Here is a 22,434-nt window from a genome sequence, read left to right as displayed (position 1 = left end):
GTTATGAGTATGCTTGTAATTGTTAAGGACTGGGGAGTTTTTCTGGATAAAAATTAACTGGAATGGAGCTAAGCGCAGGAAAAATACTACAAGAAAACCTGGTTCAGTCTGCTTTCCACCAGACAGAGATTAATTCACCTTTCAGCAGGAAGATAACCTAAAACACAAGGACAAATCTGTACTGGAGTTGCTTACCAAGAAGACAGTGAATGTTCCTGAGAGGCAGGGTTACAGTTTTGATTTAAATCTACTTGAAAATCTTTGGCAAGACCTGAAAATGGATGTCAAGCAATAATCAACAACCAATTTGACAGAGCTTGAATAATTTTGAAAAGAATAACGGGCAAATGTTGCACAATCCAGGTGTGGAAAGACTCACAGCTGTAATCGCTGCCAAATGTGCTTCTGCAAAGTAATACTTATCCAAATGTAATATTTCTGTATTTCATTTTCAATAAATGAGAAACAAATTCTAAAACACGTTTTCACTTTGTGGGGTATTTTGTGAGGTGAGAAAAAAAATATTTTATCAATTTGGAATTCAGCCTGAAACACAACAAAATGTGGAATAAGTCAAGGGGTATGAATACTTTCTGAAGTCACTGTATATCTAAGGTGACAGTTGATGCTTTTAAGACCTGTGTCCAGAAAGCGACTACACTTCCTGATTTGGCCTTGTTTTTTAGCTCGCTTATTAAAAAATGCTGGCAGCCATGCCTGGAGCTGAACGAGAGTTCTCACTATATAACACGACCACAAAGTCAAAGGGCAGGTCTGTCTCACAGTTTTCAGTAGTTACCACAGCCACAAAGTCAAATAGACCGCAAACACTGCAGCTGTTGGAAGAGGACTAACTCAAAATTAGTTTACCTTAGTGACGCATGGATGTTCCAAACTCCGTTTTGGAAGAGACTGACTTTATGACCAAAATTATCCTATTTCCACTTTGTGGTTACTTTTGACACTAGAATAAATCTTTCTGACTCATATTAATGCTCTTTGGTCCGTTTTCAAAGGGATTGGTTGCTTTTTAAAGGCAGTCGCTCTTTAGAACGGCATTATTGTCACAAGTATCTTCGTCTTCTGACGATAATGCGAAATCGTCATCAGAAAAGGTAGACCAATACGCAGCAGGTGTGCAGTTGTTCATTTTGAACATTTAATTAAATCAACACGAATACAAAAACAACAAACAAGAAAACGAACGATAAACTGACAGTCTGCAAAGCATAGGCTCAACACAGAACAATCACCCACAAATAACACATACAAACACACCCTAATATATGGGACTCTCAATCAAAGGCAGATAGACAACACCTGCCTTCAACTGAGAGTCCCAACCCCAATCAACCAAACATAGAAACACACACACTAGACTAACCATAGAATTAACTAAACATAAACCAAAACCCGGAAATACTAAATCAAACACCCTTTACACAAACACACCACCCCGAACCACATAAAACAAATACCCCCTGCCACGCCCTGACCAAACTACAAAACAATTAACCTTATATACTGGCCAGGACGTGACAATTATGTTATTTTTTGGGAGACCCGACCAAATTCACATTTTGTGTCATTCTCATTGAAAGCAAGTCTAAGAAGAAGTAGATATGTTCTGTGTGCACTATTTCTATGCTTCCCGTTCTTAGTTTCATTTTTGTACACCAGCTTTAAACAGCAGAAAATACAATATTTTTGCTTGTGAAAAAAATATTTCACAGTGGTTTAGATGGTACAATCATTCTCTGCTTTGTTTCTTTTGTCACAAACTGAAATTTGGCGAACTTTTTCGAATTTCTGCGATTTCTGCATAGAACATCTTTAAGTGTTTCCATTAAGGACTTCCCTTAAGGAATAATTTCCCCTAACCTAAAGGGCTCTCCACAGTGATGTCACAGTCTATGCAAACAGAGCTCCGGAGCTCCGATTGCATTGCGTTCCAAAAAATGTAGCTGCACCAAAGTACGTAGAACTACATAGAGACCTACTATGCAAAGGAACCTCCGTTAGATCCATTGCATAAGGGAATTGTTTAAGGGTTTTGCATAGAACCCCTCAAACGTTTTCCGTAAGAGCATAGTCCCAGTCGGTATTAGATTGAACATCACGGCCCCACCCGCCTGTGGGCAAAACAACCCATGGTTACCCAATTGGCTCACAACCAAAAAATTAACAATTTTCAAAAGCAATTTTCTTGTCTGCTTGTTTTAGTCAATTACAAAACTGCATTTAAGAAAAGTACATGTGTAAAGATTACTTTTCAACATTGCCTGCTCCAGAGGGTTCTCACTAGAAAAACATAATATTGTAGGGTTTCCCTCATGCCCCTTTTCATGACAGTGATAGCAGCCATGTGAATGAGTGAGTGCTAGCTAGCTACCGACTGGAACATTAAGCTAGCCAAGACCAACAACACAAACAGACTATACAGGTAGAAGTAGTGAGAGAGTCACAAACGGACTATACTAAACGAGTTAAATGTCTTACCTGTGATGAAATGTTTTACACACATAGCTACGTGTAGCCTACTTAGACACCGGGTCCCCACAATTTCCCACTCTTCCACGCTGAATAGTCTGAAGCCACAGGGCTCTTCTCGCAGGCTCCATTTCCCTATGTGGGAGCATGAACTGTAGGTCGGGATACATGTATCAAATCAAAGTTTATTTGTCACGTGTGCTGAATACAACAGGTGTTACAGTGTGTTACAGTGAAATGCTTACTTACAGGCTCTAACCAATAGTGCAAAAAAGGTATTAGGAGAACAATAGGTAAGTAAAGAAATAAAAACAACAGTAAAAAGACAGTGAAAAACAGTAGCAAGGCTATAAAAGTAGCGAGGCTACATACAGACACCGGTTACTCAGGCTGATTGAGGTAGTATGTACATGTAGATATGGTTAAAGTGACTATGCATATATGATAAACAGAGAGTAGCAGTAGTGTAAAGAGTGGTTGGCGGGTGGTGGGCGGCGGGACCCAATGCAAATAGCCCGGTTAGCCAATGTGCAGGAGCAATGGTTGGTTGGGCCAATTGAGGTAGTATGAATGTATGAATGTATAGTTAAAGTGACTGTGCATATATGATAAACAGAGAGTAGCAGCAGTGTAAAAGAGGGGTTGGGGTGCGTACAATGAAAATAGTCCGGGTAGCAATTTGATTACCTGTTCAGGAGTCTTATGGCTTGGGGGTAAAAACTGTTAAGAAGCCTTTTTGTCCTAGACTTGGCACTCCGGTACCACTTGCCATGCGGTAGTAGAGAGAACAGTCTATGACTAGGGTGGCTGGGGTCTTTGACAATTTTTAGGGCCTTCCTCGGACACTGCCTGGTGTAGAGGTCCTGGATGGCAGGCAGCTTAGCCCCAGTGATGTACTGGGCCGTACGCACTACCCTCTGTAGTGCCTTGCGGTTGGAGGCCGAGCAATTACCGTACCAGGCAGTGATGCAACCAGTCAGGATGCTCTCTATGTTGCAGCTGAATAACATGTTTTATGGCAGCGATTACAGCCTTGAGTATTCTTGGGTATGACGCTACAAGCTTAGCACACCTGTATTTGGGGAGTTTCTCCCATTCTTCTCTGCAGATCCTCTCAAGCTCTGTCAGGTTGGATGGGGAGCGTCGCTACAGAACTATTTTCAGGACTCTCCAGAGATTGGGTTCAAGTCCGGGCTCTGTTTAGGCCACTCAAGGACATTCAGAGACTTGTTCCGAAGCCACTCTTGTGTTGTCTTGGCTGTGTGCTTAGGGTCGTTGTCCTGTTGGAAGGTGAACCGTCGCCCTAGTCTGAGGTCCTGAGCAGGTTTTCATCAAGGATTTCTCATCTTTTCCTTGATCCTGACTAGTCTCCCAGTCCCTGAAAAACATCCCCACAGCATGATGCTGCCACCACCATGCTTCACCGTTGGGATGATGCCAGGTTTCCTCCAGATGTGACACTTGGCATTCAGGCCAAAGAGTTCAATCTAGGTTTCATCAGACCAGAGAATCTTGTTTCTCATGGTCTGAGAGTCGTTTAGGTGCCTTTTGGCAAACTCCAAGCGGGCTGTCATGTGGCTTTTACTGAGGAGTAACCATCGGGTTCTTGGTCACCTCCCTGACCAAGGCCCTTCTCCCCCGATTCCTCAGTTTGGCGGCTAGCTCTAGGAGGAGTCTTGGTGGTTCCAAACTTCTTTCTTTTAAGAATGATGGAGACTACTGTGTTCTTGCGCCGAGATAGGATATTGCTGCAGACATTTTTTGGTACCCTTCCCCAGAACTGTGCCTCGGCACAATCCTGTCTCGGAGCTCTACGGACAATTCCTTCGACCACATGGCTTGGTTTTTGCTCTGATATGCACTGTCAACTGTGGGACCTTATATAGACAGGTGTGTGCCTTTCCAAATCATGTCCGATCAATTTAATTTAATACAGGTGGACTCCAATCAAGTTGTAGAAACATCTCAAGGATGATCAATGGAAACAGGATGCACCTGAGCTCAATTTTGATTATTTTAGCATAGGATCTTAATATGTAAATAAGGTATTTCTGTTTTTTATTTGTAATACATTTGCAAAACTTTCTAAGGGTGGGGATTCAGTCCGGCTTTCAAAATACTCCTGAAAGTTGTAATAGTTTAACTTTCAGGAGTATGTTGAAAGCCGGACTGAATCCCCACCTTTAGAAATGTTTGCAAATGTATTACAATAAAAAACAGAAATACCTTATTTACAGGGTGCAATTTTGAAATTGGGTAGTGCATCAATAGTTTTATTCTTGTCATGTTAGTCACTGCAGACCTTAGTGCGTTATTTATAACTTGTCAGAAATGTCCGGATCAACTCGCCCATGTCAGCTAGCTTTTCGTTATCCAAATAAATTTACTCATATGGGTATACAATATCCGTATGGATGGACCCAGCGGGAATCGGACCCACGATCACCCACGGTCATAAGAGAAATTAGCATGGGAAGCAGAAAAAGTGTATGGGGGTGCTAAACACTCAACATCATTCCAGGTTTTCCTACTGCTTGAATGCCTAGACGGCAGAGGGCTGTGGTAGTGCACATCGTAATGGCATGTGCTCCAGACCAGTGTAACTTAAGATCAATATGCTTGTGCCCTGGAAAATTACAGCTTTCACAGAGTCGTGTTATCCCAGAATACATTAATAATAAAAGGGGGCAGCATCTCAATTAAAAGATGGTGCTATTTTCTGTTTTTCATTTTCTGATTAACTCATAGATTTCCGATAAATAGGGTTTGTACAAGGTAAGTGGATATGCGTTTTCAGAACTGGTCATTAGCACTGCCCAGCAAGGTTCCTGGTTACCACTGATATTCTAATCCATGCAAAGGTCAGTAAGAAACTACAGGCTTAGGGGAAAAAAAGAGAAACCGAGTCTCTCACATTAGCACATGATGGTCATGTTTACACCTTCCCCTGCTGACAAAGAGGTTCACTAAAAATAGATCGTCACCCATGTTTCTGAATGAGGATGAATAGTAAGAGGAACCTAGAGGGATTATTGCCGGAATGCAAAAAAAAATGTATAGGTCTACAAGATATTGTGAACGATGTGATATGAGCTCTGGTAAAAGGATGATATTGGACTTTCAATATTCAGTTGAAATGTGAAATCCATATGAAATGCATTATTGCTTGCAACAGATGTACTCCAAGACTGCCCTTTTAGATAAAATAAATATAAGGAAACAGATATTTTTAAAGGGTTTAATGAAATCTCTACTCACAGAATAAAATTAAAATAAATACAATTCAAGTCAATAATTAATACAAATTATTTAACTTATAAAGTGATAATGCTTGTTAGTGGAAGTTCAACATCCCCCAGAATATAGTCTCTTTTCATAGTGGACATTTTATTGACAACTTTAAATCTCAGGGAGCGTTGGCCGAGGTCTGAGATAGCATCAAAGAAAAAGTCCTCATTGAAGATGGGGTTATGACACTTCCTGATGACTGTGCTACGCTGCTTTTGGACCTTTCCAGGCACCAGGGAGAGGCTGAAACTGCAGTTTATACTCTTGGGGTCCACCGAACGAGTATATAGCCCCTCAGCACTGATGAGCCGCACCCGCAGCCTCTGGTTATCAGGACAGTACTCTGCAGAGAGACGCAGGAGGCCATCCTTCCCTATTGGGATCAAACTCTCCCTCATCACCCTTTCCCTGTGCAGAACCAAGTCTGTGGGGAAGATGGTAGGAGGAGCCAGACCAAAGCTTGGTGGAAGGCCCTCTACCAGCCCCTCTGACGCCCTCCTTATGACGTTGGGGCTATTGTCCGTGGAGCTGCCCTCGTCTGTCGACAGGGAGTTGTTTCTGGACACCACAGTCTTTCTGATGTTTCTGGAGAGAAGCCTTTCATGACTCAGTGTTTTGAAGAGGGAAGACTTAGGTGGGGACCTGCTCAGCATTGGGGAGCTGAAAGGGGATGACTCAGCTGACGAGGTGGTGTCGCTGTCCAGTGTGCCCTGTCTGTTGAGGGTATAACCTCTGGGGGACAGTCTGGAGGTCAGGGTGTGGAGACTGAAGGAGGAAGGGGAGGATGACAAGACGGTGTTGGACCTGCTCCTGGGGAGCAGCAGCGGTGTGCCACAGGACCCAGGGTCATTGTGGAACAGGGACTCCTTCCTCCTGGTGTGGGGGCTCTCCAGCAGGGTACAGAAGCCGTAGCAGGTCTGGGCTTTGGCCATGTGGGGCAGGGAGAGGGCTGCCTGGCTCTGAGGGTCTGCGTTGGTGGTCTCCTCATCATTACAGTCATAGGGGCCCTCGTCCACACTCTCCACCTGGATGATGTGTGGACTGATGAGCTCTTGTGCTGGGGCCTCTTTCTTAGGGATCCCCCTTTCCCGCTCAAACAGGGACACTCTGATGATGGGGGCCTGGCGGCTCTGCTCTTTACCCTTCGCCTCCTGTAAGGGTGGGATCTTAGGAGGGATGCAGAACTCTGGGATAGTGTCTGGGGTGATGACGTTAGGACACAGGGAAAGTTTCTTGTGTTTGTCAACTTTCTCTCCAAACATGTCTCCGATCCTGAAGCTATATTCCGTTGAGGGAAGAGGCAGGTTGGGTCTCTCCGCGGACACACGGATCTTCTCCACCACCCACATTAGTTCTTCGACAGGGCTTGGAAAGTGCAAAAGGAAAAGGAAATCCTCATTAGATAACAGAAATGGACCCAAATCACAGGCAATCAAATCATTTTTTTTTTTAAAGAAAACAAGTTAAATACTTTTTATAAACACAAATCCAACTTTATATTAAAAGCATTGAGAAAAGGTAAATATTGAAGTTAAGCTTACCTTTTGTGAATGAGATGTGATCAAATCCAACACTGTGTCCTTACAGACAGGTTTGTGAGATAGATATTTATTGTAATAGTAAAGGTCTTATAAGCAATAGCTGAGGCTCTCTATAAGTAGCAGGCTCAGGCTCTCTCTTGTTAAGACCAGCTCCTCTGTAAGCGACTGGCAGAGAGCTGCAGGCTGTTTAAATATGGCTGGGTGATGGGGAGGAGACCAGGATGACTTCCACACACCCTTCAGTGCTCGGACAAGAACCTCCCTCTCTCTTTGGTCACCCGTTCCCATGGAGACACCCAAGCCACAACAGTAGGGGGAAAGGCCAACTGAACTACTTTCAAATTGAACACGTGTATTTGACCAAAGGAATACATGTTAATTGTTTGTTTGATTTCCATTTATGCAGATGAGCGAGGAAATGTAACTTTGGGTTGTTCACACAAATAAAGTGAAATTATAAGATTATGGCTGAGGCCTTTTGGTGAATTTTGTTGAATAGAATAGGAGTCAAACGTCTCTACATCAATTAATTACAGGAAGAAACTATTGCTTGCTTAAGACACTTTAATATTTGCTTGATTTATTATTGACGTCAATACCTAGTCATTAAGTCAAGTGAATCTTTGTCTATTTATGTTGCTGAGAATATTTGTTAAATCCACATACATGTGTCCCTTTCATATCAATACTAAAGAACTGAGTCACTGTAAAAATAGCCTAAGTGTATAGATGTTGCAAAGCCACACACTGAAATCACAATATCCGACAGGTTTGTTTGTCATCCTCTTAGCGATTTTGAATGCAACACACTATCATTTCAAATCACATGAATACTCAATACCTGCTATAAGTATTTTCTATACAGGTCACAACCTTACTGTAGCCCATGTATTTGTATTTTTTTAAATTAAATGTAACCTTTATTTAACTAGGCAAGTCAGTTAATTAAGAACAAATGCTTAATTACAATAACAGCCTACTCCGGCCAAACCTGGACGACGCTGGGCAAATTTTGCACCGCCCTATGGGACTCCCAATCACAGCCAGATGTGATACAGCCTGGATTTGAACCTTGCACTGAGATGCAGTGGCTTAGACCGCTGCGCCACTCAGGAGCCCAGTATAATGACTGTGATATTGACATGAAGATTACAACAGTTATAACTGGACTTGTTGAGCAACTCCAAAACACAATGCTACTTTGAAGACAAAACAGATCACGTTCTCACATTATTTGAGACACTTTGAAATTAAAACAGAAGTCTAACAGGTCTACACAATGCAACCTGTCTTAATTCATGCCAGAGGTACCCTCTTGTGGTAGGAGAAGGATCAGCTTTTCTGCCATAAAAACTATTCTATTTTGGACAGTAAAAGAAGATGAGAGCCAGTGGAGCAGCATGGACACCTCCAATACTTTACCCATAGAGATCACGGATCATTCAATTCTTATTAAAACCATGTCACACCTCAAAAGGCATGGTGTTAAATGGTAAATTTACATTGTGTAGGTTGATTAGTATACAGTATAAAGCTACAGTACAGCTTGGATATTCCCTTTGACTTTCCTCTCTGGGTTTCGTTAGAAAAAGTTCAGTTCTCTAATGGCCAAAGTTCAAGTGGAGTAGCTTAGTAACTCTGTGCAACCACACCATTAGACAGATGGTGGGATCATACCTAATGCTATCTCAAGAGATAAAATGTAAAGTTCTTAGAAACGTGGTTTTTAAAGGTCCAAACTTATTGTGGTTTCGTCAGCTGCACCTTTTACACGGATTTCAGACAGTGGAGAAAAAGGGCAGAGTGCTTCAAGATCAAATCAAGTCAACATCCCTTATGATCTATTCAGATTTGCTTTTGGGTTTCAAAGACTATACTTTTCATCGTCTCATCCTATTCGATATATATATTTTTTTAACTAATACGATTCATAATTCACTTAAATGTTATATTTTTAGCTAAACTAAGGTGAATGAGGGTTTTTTGCCTCAGAAACGGAAGTGTGATACCAGTTGTCTTATTAACTTAACCAAATGTATGTGACCCTTGCCCCAGTGAGCTGGATCTGGCAGCAATAATCATCCGGTGCTGCCATGTAATGATGTACATGTGTTTGAGGGTCACCTCAAAACATAACCTGTTTTCCATCTAAAAGTAATACTATGCCCTTTCATTCCAAACAGGAGGTCACATTCTGTAGGATAATGTATTCCCCCTTCAGAGTATGTAACAGGCTTTCAGTCACCAGGCTGTCTGCGTGTTCATTCACTGCAGCCAACAGATGGCAGCATCTAGCTAGGTAGAAAATATACATTTGTCTTAAATTTGTCTCACACAGATCTGATCTGTGTGAGATCTGATCTGTGTGAGCCCTATGTAGAATGGTGGAAACCTCTACCTGGCCTACCTGAGGAAGTACTACGATATCAGGGATACTGTTCTTTCATATCCTGAAGGGACGCTGCAATGCGTCACATAGAAGGGGCCAATATGGGGTGTTCTGTAACCAGGCCTCATCACAGCTCTCCACTAACACGAAGATCCACATCCTCAACACAAATGTGACGCGAACCCTGAACAACCACACAACCCCTAATCAATAAACTACAAGTCTTCATCGACAACTGCCTACGTTATGTACGGAGGATATAATGGCCATTTAAAATAGACACATACTCATGAAAAACACAATGGACATACAGTAACTGGACTACTACAACCCACAAGGAAAGAGAAAGCAGGGAAGGCTAAAAACCAATTGGAGACACTCCACTCTACAAGAATTGACTAAAGCGGGCAAAAGCCCTTGCACAAAACAGAAATTGACTTACAAACAGATATATTAGGCCACCAGCTACATCATCCTGTCACCAGCCACATCATCATGATATGGGGATGCGGCCGGTGACACTTTGCTTCTTGAAAGCCCAATATCTTGAAAAGTTGACGTCTGGCATGCAAAACGTTTTGGGACTTTATCAACAGTGGACTAATAAATAAAATACCAAAAGGTAGTTTTTGAGTGGATTTTCCCTTTAACTCTGTCTGAAGAACATTTCAAACTCCTGGTTACTTCTGGATCGGAACAGCTATTCATCCCAACGCGCACTGCCAAAGGGCGTCCTAACCACAGGTGCTCACTGTTATTGATTGGTGTGACGTCATTGGAGAACGTCACTTCGCCTAATATTAAATTATGTTTATTATTGGGTGTGCGTTAATAAGTTTATTATAAAGGGTTTATCATTATAGGCTAGCCTACTTACCTGTTGTGAGGTTGAAGAAAATGTACCCATGTTATTTGATCGGACGGCATTGCCCAAGGAAGGGATATGCAGTTTCCCTTTTGTGTGGCAGTCTGCTATAGTTTCTGTAACAGAGTGGGGCTATAGGCCTAATGTAGCTCACAGCTGTGAGCTGTGCCATTTGTATTGCGCTGTTTAAGTATCTTAAAATGTTTATACAACTAATGTTGATAATGTTTTGTACGCTCAGTGTATATTATGGTGTGTATAGACATTATGGGCAGTATATGAATAGAAAAGGTGTGTACAGCAGTAGTTATATAGGATAGGCCTTGACTAGAATACAGTACATACAGTACATGTGAAGGGGTAAAACAGTAGGTAAACATTATTAAAATGACCAGTATTCAATGACGATGTACATAGGGCAACAGTCTCTAAGGTGCAGGGTTGAGTACCAGTTGGTAACCGGCTAGTAACTGTGAATAAAGTTCAGGGCAGGGCACTGGGCGGAGGCCTGCTAGTGATGACTGTTTAACAGTCATGGCCTGGAGATAGAAGCTGTTTTTCAGTCTCTCTGTCCCAGCTTTGATGCACCTGTACTGTCTACGCCTTATAGATGGTAGAGCGGTGAACAGGCTGTGGCAAGGGGGGCCAAGCCAAATTTCTTCAGCCTCCTGAGGTTGAAGAGGTGCTATTGTGCCTTCTTCACCACACTGTCTGCGTGGATGGTTGTTGAGTCAATTAGACCATGACAATTTGAAGCTTATCTTATTTCAAGCTTATCATGTTATTTCAGAATATTTTGCCAAGGTAGCTGGCTAAGTCCTTGATCCTGCTTTGTAGTTTACCCCTCTGGACTCTGTCACAGTAAATAAACGATTAGGCCCCTATGCAATTGAAGATGTTGTAAGCCTGCGTTCCTACATCTTCCTTGGCTACCCTGGACCCCCTATTGTTTTACATAATAACAAGGCTCATACAATACAATTCCTGTTACAACATTACTATACAGGTAAGCTATAGCACAACACACTGCAAAGTGTTTATTGTAGTTACCTGCTGGAGTTTTGGGCAACTGTCTAAACATATTGTAGGTCTATTGTAGAGTGGGCCAGAGTTTACAAAATGGAGTGCAATCATAAGTTGCTTTACCATTTCCATGTCAGATTCATTACAGCAGACATTTAAATAATATGATATGAGCAATGGTTTCTCTAAATAAATCAAATTACGTTTTGTGCTTCATGTATGCCTAAGCTAATGAACACATATTTACTAATAGAATGCTAAATGACTCCAACCAACGCTACATTAGCCCATTACCAGGGAGTGTGTTTTCATTATGTTTCAAATTCATTATGTTTCAAATTCCATCCATTTGAGAGGACACACATGCATCATGCATGCACATAATCCCCCCTCTCTCTTTCTCACCTACTCATTCTCCCTCCATCCATCCCTCACACGCACACACACACGCATTACATTACTGTATAAGTAGTGCTGCTGAAGATGCGCCAAGTGCTTCGGTGTTCATACGTACTGCTACAATTGTCAACCTACTTTATGGTAAAGAGAGGCTGGATCCAAATGTATGGAGCGCGAGTGTGTGACGCGCTTCCTCTTTTCTGCGCACAGAAGTAGGAGGGGCTTGATACGGTGGAGGCAGGACTGCTGCTGCACAGTGTGCGTGTGTACATCCAATTCAGCTCGAACGCACTAACGAGTGACAGATTTCAGGTAGGATTTAACGTTCTTTTATCGTTCTAACGTATTTTAACACTGACGTTTTAGGTTGGTATGTATACTGGCCAACTGGGCTGTATGGTAGCCTATGTCATTACGGTATTTGATTCGAGCGCTCTAATGCATTACACATAATGAAAACCAATGTTCAGTCGTTCTGATTCAGACTCGGAACTGACTTTTAATTTATCTTTATGGGTGTCGCATAAATTCAATATTTAACCAGTTTTATTTTTGACTAGGGTATGTTGCAATTTCATGTGACGTTTGCCCATAATTGCATCATTGATGATTGTTGATATAATTGCACCTGACACTGCAAACATGTAGGCTATTTAATGTGACAATCATACAACTTCATTAAACGTAAGTGGCAATCCTGAGTAAATTTGGACTAGTTTCCTGAGCCTCGTGCTAATGGAAAAACATTAAGTCCAGTCTCCAGTGCTGTTATCGGAAGGATGTGCGAATTTAAGAGACAATCCCGTATTGGTGTTGCTAACGTTTTGGTTTTCTGTAGGCTACTTTGAAGCTTCCATAGTCAGTGCTGTCATCGCTAGTGTGAATTTGCCGCCATATCTTAATGGTAGTTTATGTGTGAAACCTATCAATGCCATGTTATCAAAACTAACCGGTAATATAATTACTGTAACCCAATACACCACTAGGCTGCTCGACTACTAGTTTACATCAAGACAAAACTAAATCAGATTATGATATTAGGCTGTAACCCAATAAATCGTGTCCATAGTGGTTAAAATAAGAACCTGATTAATTGTTTTGTATCAAGGTTGAGTGTTTTCCTGCAGCCTACATGTAGTTGGATTGCAGGATGACTATAAACAACGAGCCTCCCACTCATAGCATAAATTTAGCAGTTTACATCAGTAGCCTATGATGCTGATGCTGTGTCCATGTCAGAAGCAGAAGACAGGTTGCGATTACTGCTACTCCTGCCTTCTTGTTCGTGTATTTCCAGACCCGAGTTGCGCCCATATTTGGTATCAGAAGGCTACAGATTAAGAGATTTTAAACCATAGTGTCCAAAGGTGCATTCCAGGATAGTCATAAATAATAGGTCCACATTAACCAATCAGGGATCCTATTTACATTTCTGTAGATCAAACCATTTGGACTAGTACGAATACCCATATTAGCATGCTTCATATATCAAGATGTGAAATTGATAATAGAGGCACAACATGGACACAAAATAAAGGAAATATCTTGGTAGCCTATAAGTGTGATATCTTGTGCTCAGCTTTTGTCAAACTGCTACATAGTTGATATGCCTAAGGGCATTCTGCTCCACAGTAAGCTTCCTTGTTAGCTATATGTGGACCATTCATGTGACAGGTTTCCCACCAGTCTGACAAGCTGAATTCCAAATTGACCCTTAACCCTTACCCCCCAGGCACTCCTGTAGATCTGAAAGGAATGCTTATGTGTAATGTCAAGTTTTTAACATATTGCTTAAAGCTATCCAGCCCATTCAGAGCTACGTAAGTGCCTCAGGGCTAGGGGATGGGGGTTTAATTACTAAAATGTCTAAAGTACAACATTTTTGGCCTTATCAATCACATAGACATTCCATGCAGATTCTTTGCCTGCCCACTCCCCATGTCAGTTGGCAGTGTGCCTTCCTACTCCCATGAGTCAGCTGTCCATCTCTGCATTGCCACTGGAGGAGCTGGAACACAAGTCCTCTATAATGTATGTCAGTCACTATTGGTGGCTAGAGGAAGGGCTCTCTGAAGATCACATTGACATGATGTGCCAAGAAAGATACACTTGAGACTGTAGGCTGCTGGAAAGGGTTGAAGAATTGTTCACATCTTTTTGCAAAGGGATTGTGCTGGATGGGTCAGTTGATGAGTGTGTTTTAATTTCACCCTAGCCACTAAACTGATGTGTGCCATAATCACACTTAAAATACACTAGGACTTTGCATAGAGTAATGATATCTGAATGTCATATACTCTTTGAAGAATATGATATTGAAGGAAAGGGTATGTCTAGAGTGTTCAGGTGTTATGCATAGGGATGGGCATTTGACAGCTTTTGACTGTTCGAGTACTTGAATAAAACAAATAATACATTTTTTCGAAGGCCCGCACTGGGAAAAAATCTGTGCGCATTTGTCTACACTCGGTTGACAGTTTATTAGGTACACCCATCTAGTACCGGGTCGGATTCCCCTTTGCCTCAAGAACAGCCTGAATTCTTCGTGGCATGGAAACATTGCTCAATTGGTATCAAGGGACCTAATGTGTGCCAGAAAAACATTCCCCACACCATTACACCACCGGCAACAGCCTGTACCGTTGACACCAGGCAGGATGGGGCCATGGACTCATGCTACGTACACCAAATCCTGACTCTGCCATCAGCATAACTCAACATGAACCGGGATTAATCGGACGAGGCAATGTTTTTTTTCTACTCCTCAATTGTCCAGTGTTGGTGATCATGTGCCGACTGGAGCTGCTTCTTCTTGTTCATAGCTGATAGGACTGGAACCTGGTGTGGTCGTCTGCTGCAATAGCCCATCCGTGACAAGGACAGACAGGTTGAGATTTCCGAGAAGCTGTTCTGCACACCGCTGTTGTACTGCGCCGTTATTTGCCTGTTTGTGGCCGTCTGTTAGCTTACACGATTCTTGACATTCTCCTTTGACCTCTCATCAATGAACTGTTTTCGCCCACAGGACTGCCGCTGGCTGGCTGTTTTTTGTTTGTCACACCATTCTTAGTAAACCCTAGACACTGTCGTGCGTGAAAATCCCAGGAGGGTTGCTGTTTCTGAGATACTGGAACCGGCGCGCATGGCACTGAGGATCATATCATGCTCAAAGTTGCTAAGGTCACTTGTTTTGCTCATTCTAACATTCAATTGAACAGTAACTGAATGCCTCGATGCCTGTCTGCCTGATTTACAAGGCAAGCCACGGCCACATTACTCACTGTCTGTAGGAGAAAACCATTTTCGTGTACCCAATAAAAATAAAAGCAAGTGCCATGTAAGATTAATTTATTGAAACCTTAACATCAACTGCTTATATTATATCGTAGAACACAATCTTCAAAAAGGCAGTAACCTCGGCAGTGACGCTTGCTTGTAGAAGCCTATGGCTTTGCAATGGCCTATGGCTGTGCAATGGCATAGCCTTGTTTTGTTAATTTAGCAGACAAGATGCTATTTTATAGTAAAAAAAACCCCAAAAAACATGTAATGTAACAAAATAAAATAGAACCATATATTTTTCCAAATGAAAAAGAGTTGCCAGTGCAAATTGATGCACATCTCATGCCTGGAACAGTTATTCTCAAAGAGTGATAATTTGAAACAGGGCTCAATTTGGCGAGTTGAAAGACAACGTTTTTCAGGGTTCAAACCTAAATCTTTCTTCTTTTCAATATACAGATGTTTTATTTAGTTTATTTTTCCTGTTTGGAATTTTCTAAATGGATGAACAATTCCACATTCAACACTGCTTGGTAATTGATTGTGGTTAGTAGGCATATGCTTAATGATTCTGATGAAAATACGCTCTGTGTCTGTTTTCAGTGTGGAAGCTGTCTATGTTTAGTGGGTTATAGCCTATGCTAACCAATTCTAAATAGCAGTAACAGTTAGCAAAGTAGCTTAAGCGGAAAATAGAAGGGACACAATTATTCCAAAACTGCAGCTCATTGTTGGAACACATTTTCCTACTTCAATCAACCAGTCCATGTTGAATTTGTGATAAAACTGTCGTCAATTGTCAAAGAATGTTGCTTGTGTATCCCATCTGTTGGATACGTTTTTCTAGGGATTTATTACTGTAGGCCTAGCGGGAGCTTGTGTGCGCACTCAGCACGTGTGTGTGTGGAGGGAGCGGTCAGAACGCAATAGAGTGAAAGAGACATGGTGGGTAAAGGAAATTAGGGAGAAGAACGTGTCATGCTTGGCTTGGTTTCTTTTTTTGTTGTGCCCCGCAAATGCACATGTACAAATGGAACACTAGAGTCAAAGCAAATTAACATTGTCTTCAAAACAACATTTCACTTGCCTGTTTGGGCAGCCACAAAACACATTACACTAAATAGTTATACAGTATTTGAAAATGATTTGATCGCTAGTTAAAGATCGAGCTTTGACATCCATTTGAATACTCAATTTCTCATGCCCATCCCTAGTTATGCATCCACACTGAACCGTTCCAGCGCTAACTCTTGGCCAGTCCATGTTCAGAGATAGTGGGACCTCCCAATGATTCTACAGTACAGAGCATCTGTGATCCATCAGTCTGTCTTGTACACAGTTATATTTAGCTCACATTATCACAAATGTCAAGCTCAGATGCAGCATGCACTTGCCAATGACAACTGATGAAATCCTATTCAATTAATCGAACATTACCTCATGGAAAACAAAGGGGAATTGTGCAGCTATTGATCCAGAGGTTACAATATCAGTAGCACTGTACCACTCTTAACTGTCTGAGGCACACAGCACATTTCCAGATCCCAACAGAGTAGTCATGTCCATGGGTCTCATTATAACCTATATTCTATCAGTTGCTGATCTAGCCAATAGCAATCACAATACAATATATAGGCCTACCTACAGTAGTAGACCACCTGGTGTAGACAATAGACAAGTGAACTAATCCTGTCTCTGTCAGATTATATTCAACATGCATTGAGTGCTGTCAATACACATTGAAAGCTGGTATCAGGTCATACAGTAATTACTATCAGTTTACCTCTTGTTGTCTTATCCCCAACTGTATCCTCATCTAGCTGGAGTACATAAACTTCAGCTTTCTTTTTAATAGTTTGGACATTGCCTTTTTCTGATCACAAGCCATCCATTTAAGAGGCCATTATGAAAATGACTCTTGATTATGGGAAGTTGTTAAGATCTCTGTTATAACACACTCTAATTCATTCAAAAGTGCCCTCCCTGTATAAATTATTCAATTTTATTGTGTTCTGGGGAATTACTAGTATTTGAGATCCCATATGGAACTCTGCAAAAATGTCACTGGGAGACGGCACACTCCAATTACCAGTGGCCCATGCTAGATAAATATATTTTTTTCATTTTTGGCAAATGAAGGCATTTTGTGGCATGTGTTTTAGATAAACAGGTGCTACTGACAGTCTAATGAACTGTGCTACTCTCTTCATCACTCATGATCAAAGGCTTAAATAAGTCCAATTACACTGAACAGAAATCTAAACGCAACATGCAACAATTTCAAAGATTTTACTGAGTTACAATTCACATATTGAAATAAATAAATGAGGCCCTATTCTATGGATTTCACATGACTGGGAATGCAGATATGCATGTGTTTGTCACTTATACCTTAAAATAAAAAGGTAAGGGCGTGGATCAGAAAACCAGTCAGTATCTGGTGTGACCACCATTTGCCGCATGCAGCGCGACACATCTCCTTCGTATAGAGCTGATCAGGCTGAATGTGGTCCCACTCCTCTTCAATGGTTGTGTGAAATTGCTGGATATTGGTGGGAACTGGAACACACTGTCTTATACGAACATCGCAAACATGGTCAATGTGTGACATGTCTGGTGTGTATGCAGTCCATGGAAGAACTGGGACATTTTAAGCTTTCAGGAATTGTGTACAGCTCCATGCGACATGGGGCTGTGCATTATCATTCTGAAACATGAGGTGATGGTGGCGGATGAATGGCACGTCAATGGGCCTCAGGATCCCATCACGGTATCTCTGTGCCTTCAAATTGTCATAGATAAAATGCAATTGTGTTGGTTGTCCGTAGCTAATGCCTGCCCATACCATAACCCCACCGCTACCATGGGGCACTCCGCTTGCCCACACGACACCATATATGCTGTCTGCCATCTGCCCGGTACAGTTGAAACCGAGATTCATCCGTGAAGAGTACACTTCTCCAGCGTGCCAGTTGCCATTGAAGTTTATCATTTGCCCACTGATGGCCAAACTGCCATCAGGTCAAGACCCTGGTGAGGAGCTTCCCTGAGACAGTTTCAGAAATGTTGTACAGATATTCTTTGCTTGTGCAAACCCACAGTTTCATCAGCTGTCCGGATGGCTGGTCTCAGACGATCCCGCAGGTAAAGAAGCTGGATGTGGAGGTGCTGGGCTGGCATGGTTACACGTGGTCTGTGGTTGTGAGGCCAGTTGGACGTACTGCCAAATTTTCTAAAACAATGTTGGAGGTGGCTTAGGGTAGAGAAATGAACATTATATTCTCTGGCAAAAGCTCTGGTGGACATTCCTGCAGTTGGCATGACAATTGTACGTTTCCTCAACTTTAGGTATCTGTGGCATTGTGTTGTGTGACAAAACGGCACATTTTAGAGTGACCTTTTATTGTCCCCAGCTCAAGGTGCAGCTGTGTAATGATCATGCTGTTTAATACGCTTCTTGATATGCCACCTGCCAGGTGAATGGATTAACTTGGCAAAGGAGAACTGCTCACTAACAGGGATGTAAACACATTTGTATACAACATTTGAGAGAAATAAGCTTCTTGTAGGTATGGAACATTTCTGTGATCTTTTATTTCAGCTCATGAAACATGAAACATGGGACCAACACTTAACAAATGTGAGTTTGAGGTGAAATATGTGGGATAAGACTAATGTGCTAAGACGTCGATGGGAGACTATACAATCTGTTGATATGCAAAAAAAAAGCATTACAATAATGCAACACAGGTCATAATGACAATGGTTAATTAAAAACAGGCAGTTGTTCTTGGTCTAGTGCCAGTGAAGAGGACAAGCTGCTGTTTACTGTGTGTGAGATTTGACCTATGCGTTTCTGCCATCCACTAGAAAGTGGTTTTCGTCCCAGCTGTTGCAGTTGCTCCATCACCAACATAACATTCCTGGACGGAATTCCCCAGGAAATGTTTAGTCGGAGGGTTGGGAAGTAAGGGGTTGGGACTGTTGGGGAAGTGAGGGTTTTGGAGTCATCAGAGAGTGTGATTGTTGAACCATATTAATGCATGATGATGAGTGTGTGGGAGCAGGAAACTGCAACACACCCTGTGCTATACTGTACTGCTGTGGCTCTTGACCCTGTATTTGTGTTCTCTGTTTACCACTGAAATAGATCTCTCCTGCTCACTGATGTCTATATGGTCCAGCACAGCAGCCTCCATAGGGCTTGCCTCATCCTCTGCTGTTTTTTTAAGGAACTCAAGGCAGATATACCGTATGTTATTCTTTCTTCTTCTTCCATAAGTATTTCTAGCATGGTGGATGGGTTTTGCAATGACTAACCATGGGTACTATGAACCATCCCTTTGATTCTGTGGCAATGAAAGGCTTGGGTGTGGAGAATTGGTGGTTTATCTTATTTATTAAGTTGTTGTTTGTTGGGTGTCAGGTTAAAGGAGCAAGACATTATTAGACTTAGACAGTGAGAAAAAATACATTTTTTGGGGGGGGGTTTAATATGTACTGTCCACATCCCACTAGTTTTTGAGTATGGCGTATGTGGCTTGTCTCATTAGTCTCATATGAGACACTGATGGAACAACTGAATCATAGCTTTTCACTGGAGCAGCACTCTTCTTTGTGATCAAATAGCCCTTACACAGCCTGGAGGTGTGTTTTGGGTCGTTGTCCTGTTGAAAAACAAATGATAGTCACACTAAGCGCAAACCAGATGGGATGGCATATTGCTGCAGAATGCTGTGGTTGCCATGCTGGTTAAGTGTGCCTTGAAATCTAAATAAATCACTGAGTGTCACCAGCAAAGCACCCCCACACCATCACACCTCCTCCTCCATTCTTAACGGTGGGAACCACACATGCAGAGATTGTCCGTTCACCTACTCTGCTTCTCACAAAGACACTGTGATTGGAACCAAAAATCTGAAATTTGGACTCATCAGACCAAAGGACAGATTTCCACTGGTCTAATGTCCATTTCTTGGCCCAAGCAAGTCTCTTCTTCTTATTGGTGTCCTTTTGTAGTGGTTTCTTTGCAGCAATTTGACCATAAAGGCCTAATTCACGCAGTCTCTTCTGAACAGTTGATGTTGAGGCTGCAGCAGAGGTAACTCTGAGTCTTCGTTTCCTGTGGCTGTCCTCATGAGTCAGTTTCATCATAGCGCTTGATGGTTTTTGCAACTGCACTTGAAGACATTTTAAAAGTTCTTGAAATGTTCTGCATTAACTGACCTCCATTTCTTAAAGTAACGGACTGTTGTTTCTCTTTGCTTATTTGAGGCTGTTCTTTCCATAATATGGACTTGGTCTGGTACTTGTACTGTAAGTGCATGTGATGCCAAATAGCCTACAGTGAATTTGTCTCCCAGTGTCTGTTGGAAAGCAGTCTGAACCAGGTTTTCTTCTAGGATTTTGCATGTGCTTAGCTCTGTTCCATTTATCTTAATTAAACTCCCTAGTTTTTGCCGATGACAAGTATACCCATAACAATGCAGCCACCACCATGCTTGAAAATATGAATAGTGGTGTTACTCAATGATGTGTTGTTGGATTTACCCCAAACATATTGCTTTGTGGTAAGGACATAAAGTTAATTTATTTTCCCAATTTTTTTGCAGTTTTACTCTAGTGCCTTATTGCAAATAGGACGCATGTTTTGGAATATGTTTTTATTCTATACAGGCTTCCTTCTTTTCACTCTGTCATTTAGGTTTTTATGGTGTAGTAGGGTTGGGCGGTATCCAGATTTTCATATCCACATAACTTCCTTCTCTCACACTTGGATTTACAGTATTACCGGTTTAATACACAAGGGGGCACAATTTTTTTTTTTTAAAGCCCATTGGGTGTCTATTACCAGAATGCTAACAAAATTAGCACATGTAATAGCAAATTTCCATAGAGGCTGCTAACTAAATAATCTTAAGAGCGCAAATGAAAATAAACTAATTGCAATGACCAGCAGTCCAGCATATAAAGTTATACATATATCGGTAGGAGCTACCAAATGTCATGTTTTGTTCATTTGGACATTTACAAGCAAATTTGACCGGGAGACATTATGCTTAATGAACACATTTTTGAGGCACGCTTGTCTGAAGAAAGGACAGTACTGTGTAAACACTGTGTTTGTGTGGAGTCTTGGAGTTGCTAGGGCAACAGGCATGCCTGCTCTGCTCAAAGAAGATAGTTCTGGGCCCGTCTGCTCCTCCCCTAAGAGGAGAAAAAATGCAAGGAAATCAAGCTGCAGTGGCAGCTGTACATATAACTCATCCAAAGGGCTTTGACTTCTCAACCATGGCAGAAAACTAACACAATATAATGCCCTGTGACCTTATTAATTCAACCACTTACTTGGATAACTAACATGTTAAACTTAGGGGTCGCCCTAACGCAGAATTCTTTGTTTTCACGCAGGAAAAAAGAACAAATGCATAAGAAATATCTTGCTGCATTTTGGAAACGCAAATCTGAAATGCTTCTTATTGTAATTTCTGCTCAGCATCAAACACATTTTGTGCTTCAGTTGCACTTGGATTAGAATTCACGAATGAGCCTTCTATCAAAAGACTGCGTTCTGACTGATGTGTAGCTTCTTTTCTCTGCTACTGTTCTCGGTGTAGCCAGCCTACTTCTCTCTGGTGAAATGCAAGATTAACTTTGGGCAAAACATTAGTAAATGTAGCTGATTTACATTCTTTCTATAATAAACGTTAGAAATATGATGGCCATGCATATTTCTTTTGCAAAAAATACCTTGATTTTTAATTGTAAGCTCATTTGGCTGCCAACCAAATAGTGTTGCACTTCTGTTGTCGTCTGATGACAATGAAGCTATTTTCTGTGAAGGAAAACTATAGTTGCACGTCCCTGATTGAAGCAAAAAAACACTGTTGACTTTCAATATAAAACAAGACCTCTGTCAATACATAGCTAGACTCACCTGCTCCTGCTTTCTCCCGTTGTGCCATTTACAAACAAACACGTGACTGGTTCAACTGTTCTGGGGAGCTACGGTAAGATTCATAATGCAAAATAATGTGACGGGTGAAATGAAGAATGTGGTCTGCTTTATCTCCGAACATTTTGCACAAGTTGACTGCAGGTATTTACTTAAAAAGTAGCAAAATATTGACAAGCCGTCCCGTGGCGATTTCCAAATT

General features: G+C 41.6%; 2 protein-coding genes across 3 annotated transcripts in view; one reads left to right on the top strand and one right to left on the bottom strand.

Annotated features, from left to right (window-relative positions):
• Positions 1-5,714: 5,714 nt before the first annotated feature.
• Positions 5,715-7,469, bottom strand: LOC106573529 (C2 calcium-dependent domain-containing protein 4C). The gene is made up of 2 exons (XM_014148655.3): positions 7,320-7,469; positions 5,715-7,143 (listed from the first exon to the last, which is right to left on the bottom strand). Exon 2 carries the CDS (start codon positions 7,125-7,127, stop codon positions 5,805-5,807), a length of 1,323 nt encoding a protein of 440 aa, XP_014004130.1. The 5' UTR covers positions 7,128-7,143; positions 7,320-7,469; the 3' UTR covers positions 5,715-5,804.
• A 4,696-nt stretch (positions 7,470-12,165) lies between these two features.
• The window catches only part of LOC106573504 (talin-2), a 141,361-nt gene continuing 131,092 nt past the window's right edge, over positions 12,166-22,434 (top strand). The window contains exon 1 of one of the 2 annotated variants that reach the window (XM_082962666.1): positions 12,166-12,307. The gene's annotated coding sequence lies outside the window, so the exon portion shown is untranslated. The remainder of the gene's footprint in view (positions 12,308-22,434) is intronic. The other variant, XM_045697137.2, reaches the window with a different exon arrangement.

Source organism: Salmo salar, chromosome 16, assembly GCF_965601325.2.
Source record: "Salmo salar chromosome 16, fSalSal1, whole genome shotgun sequence".
In the NCBI taxonomy this organism is placed as follows: Eukaryota; Metazoa; Chordata; class Actinopteri; order Salmoniformes; family Salmonidae; genus Salmo; species Salmo salar.
The sequence above is the reverse complement of the archived record's forward strand: the minus strand, read 5'-3'. Positions and strand labels throughout refer to the sequence as shown.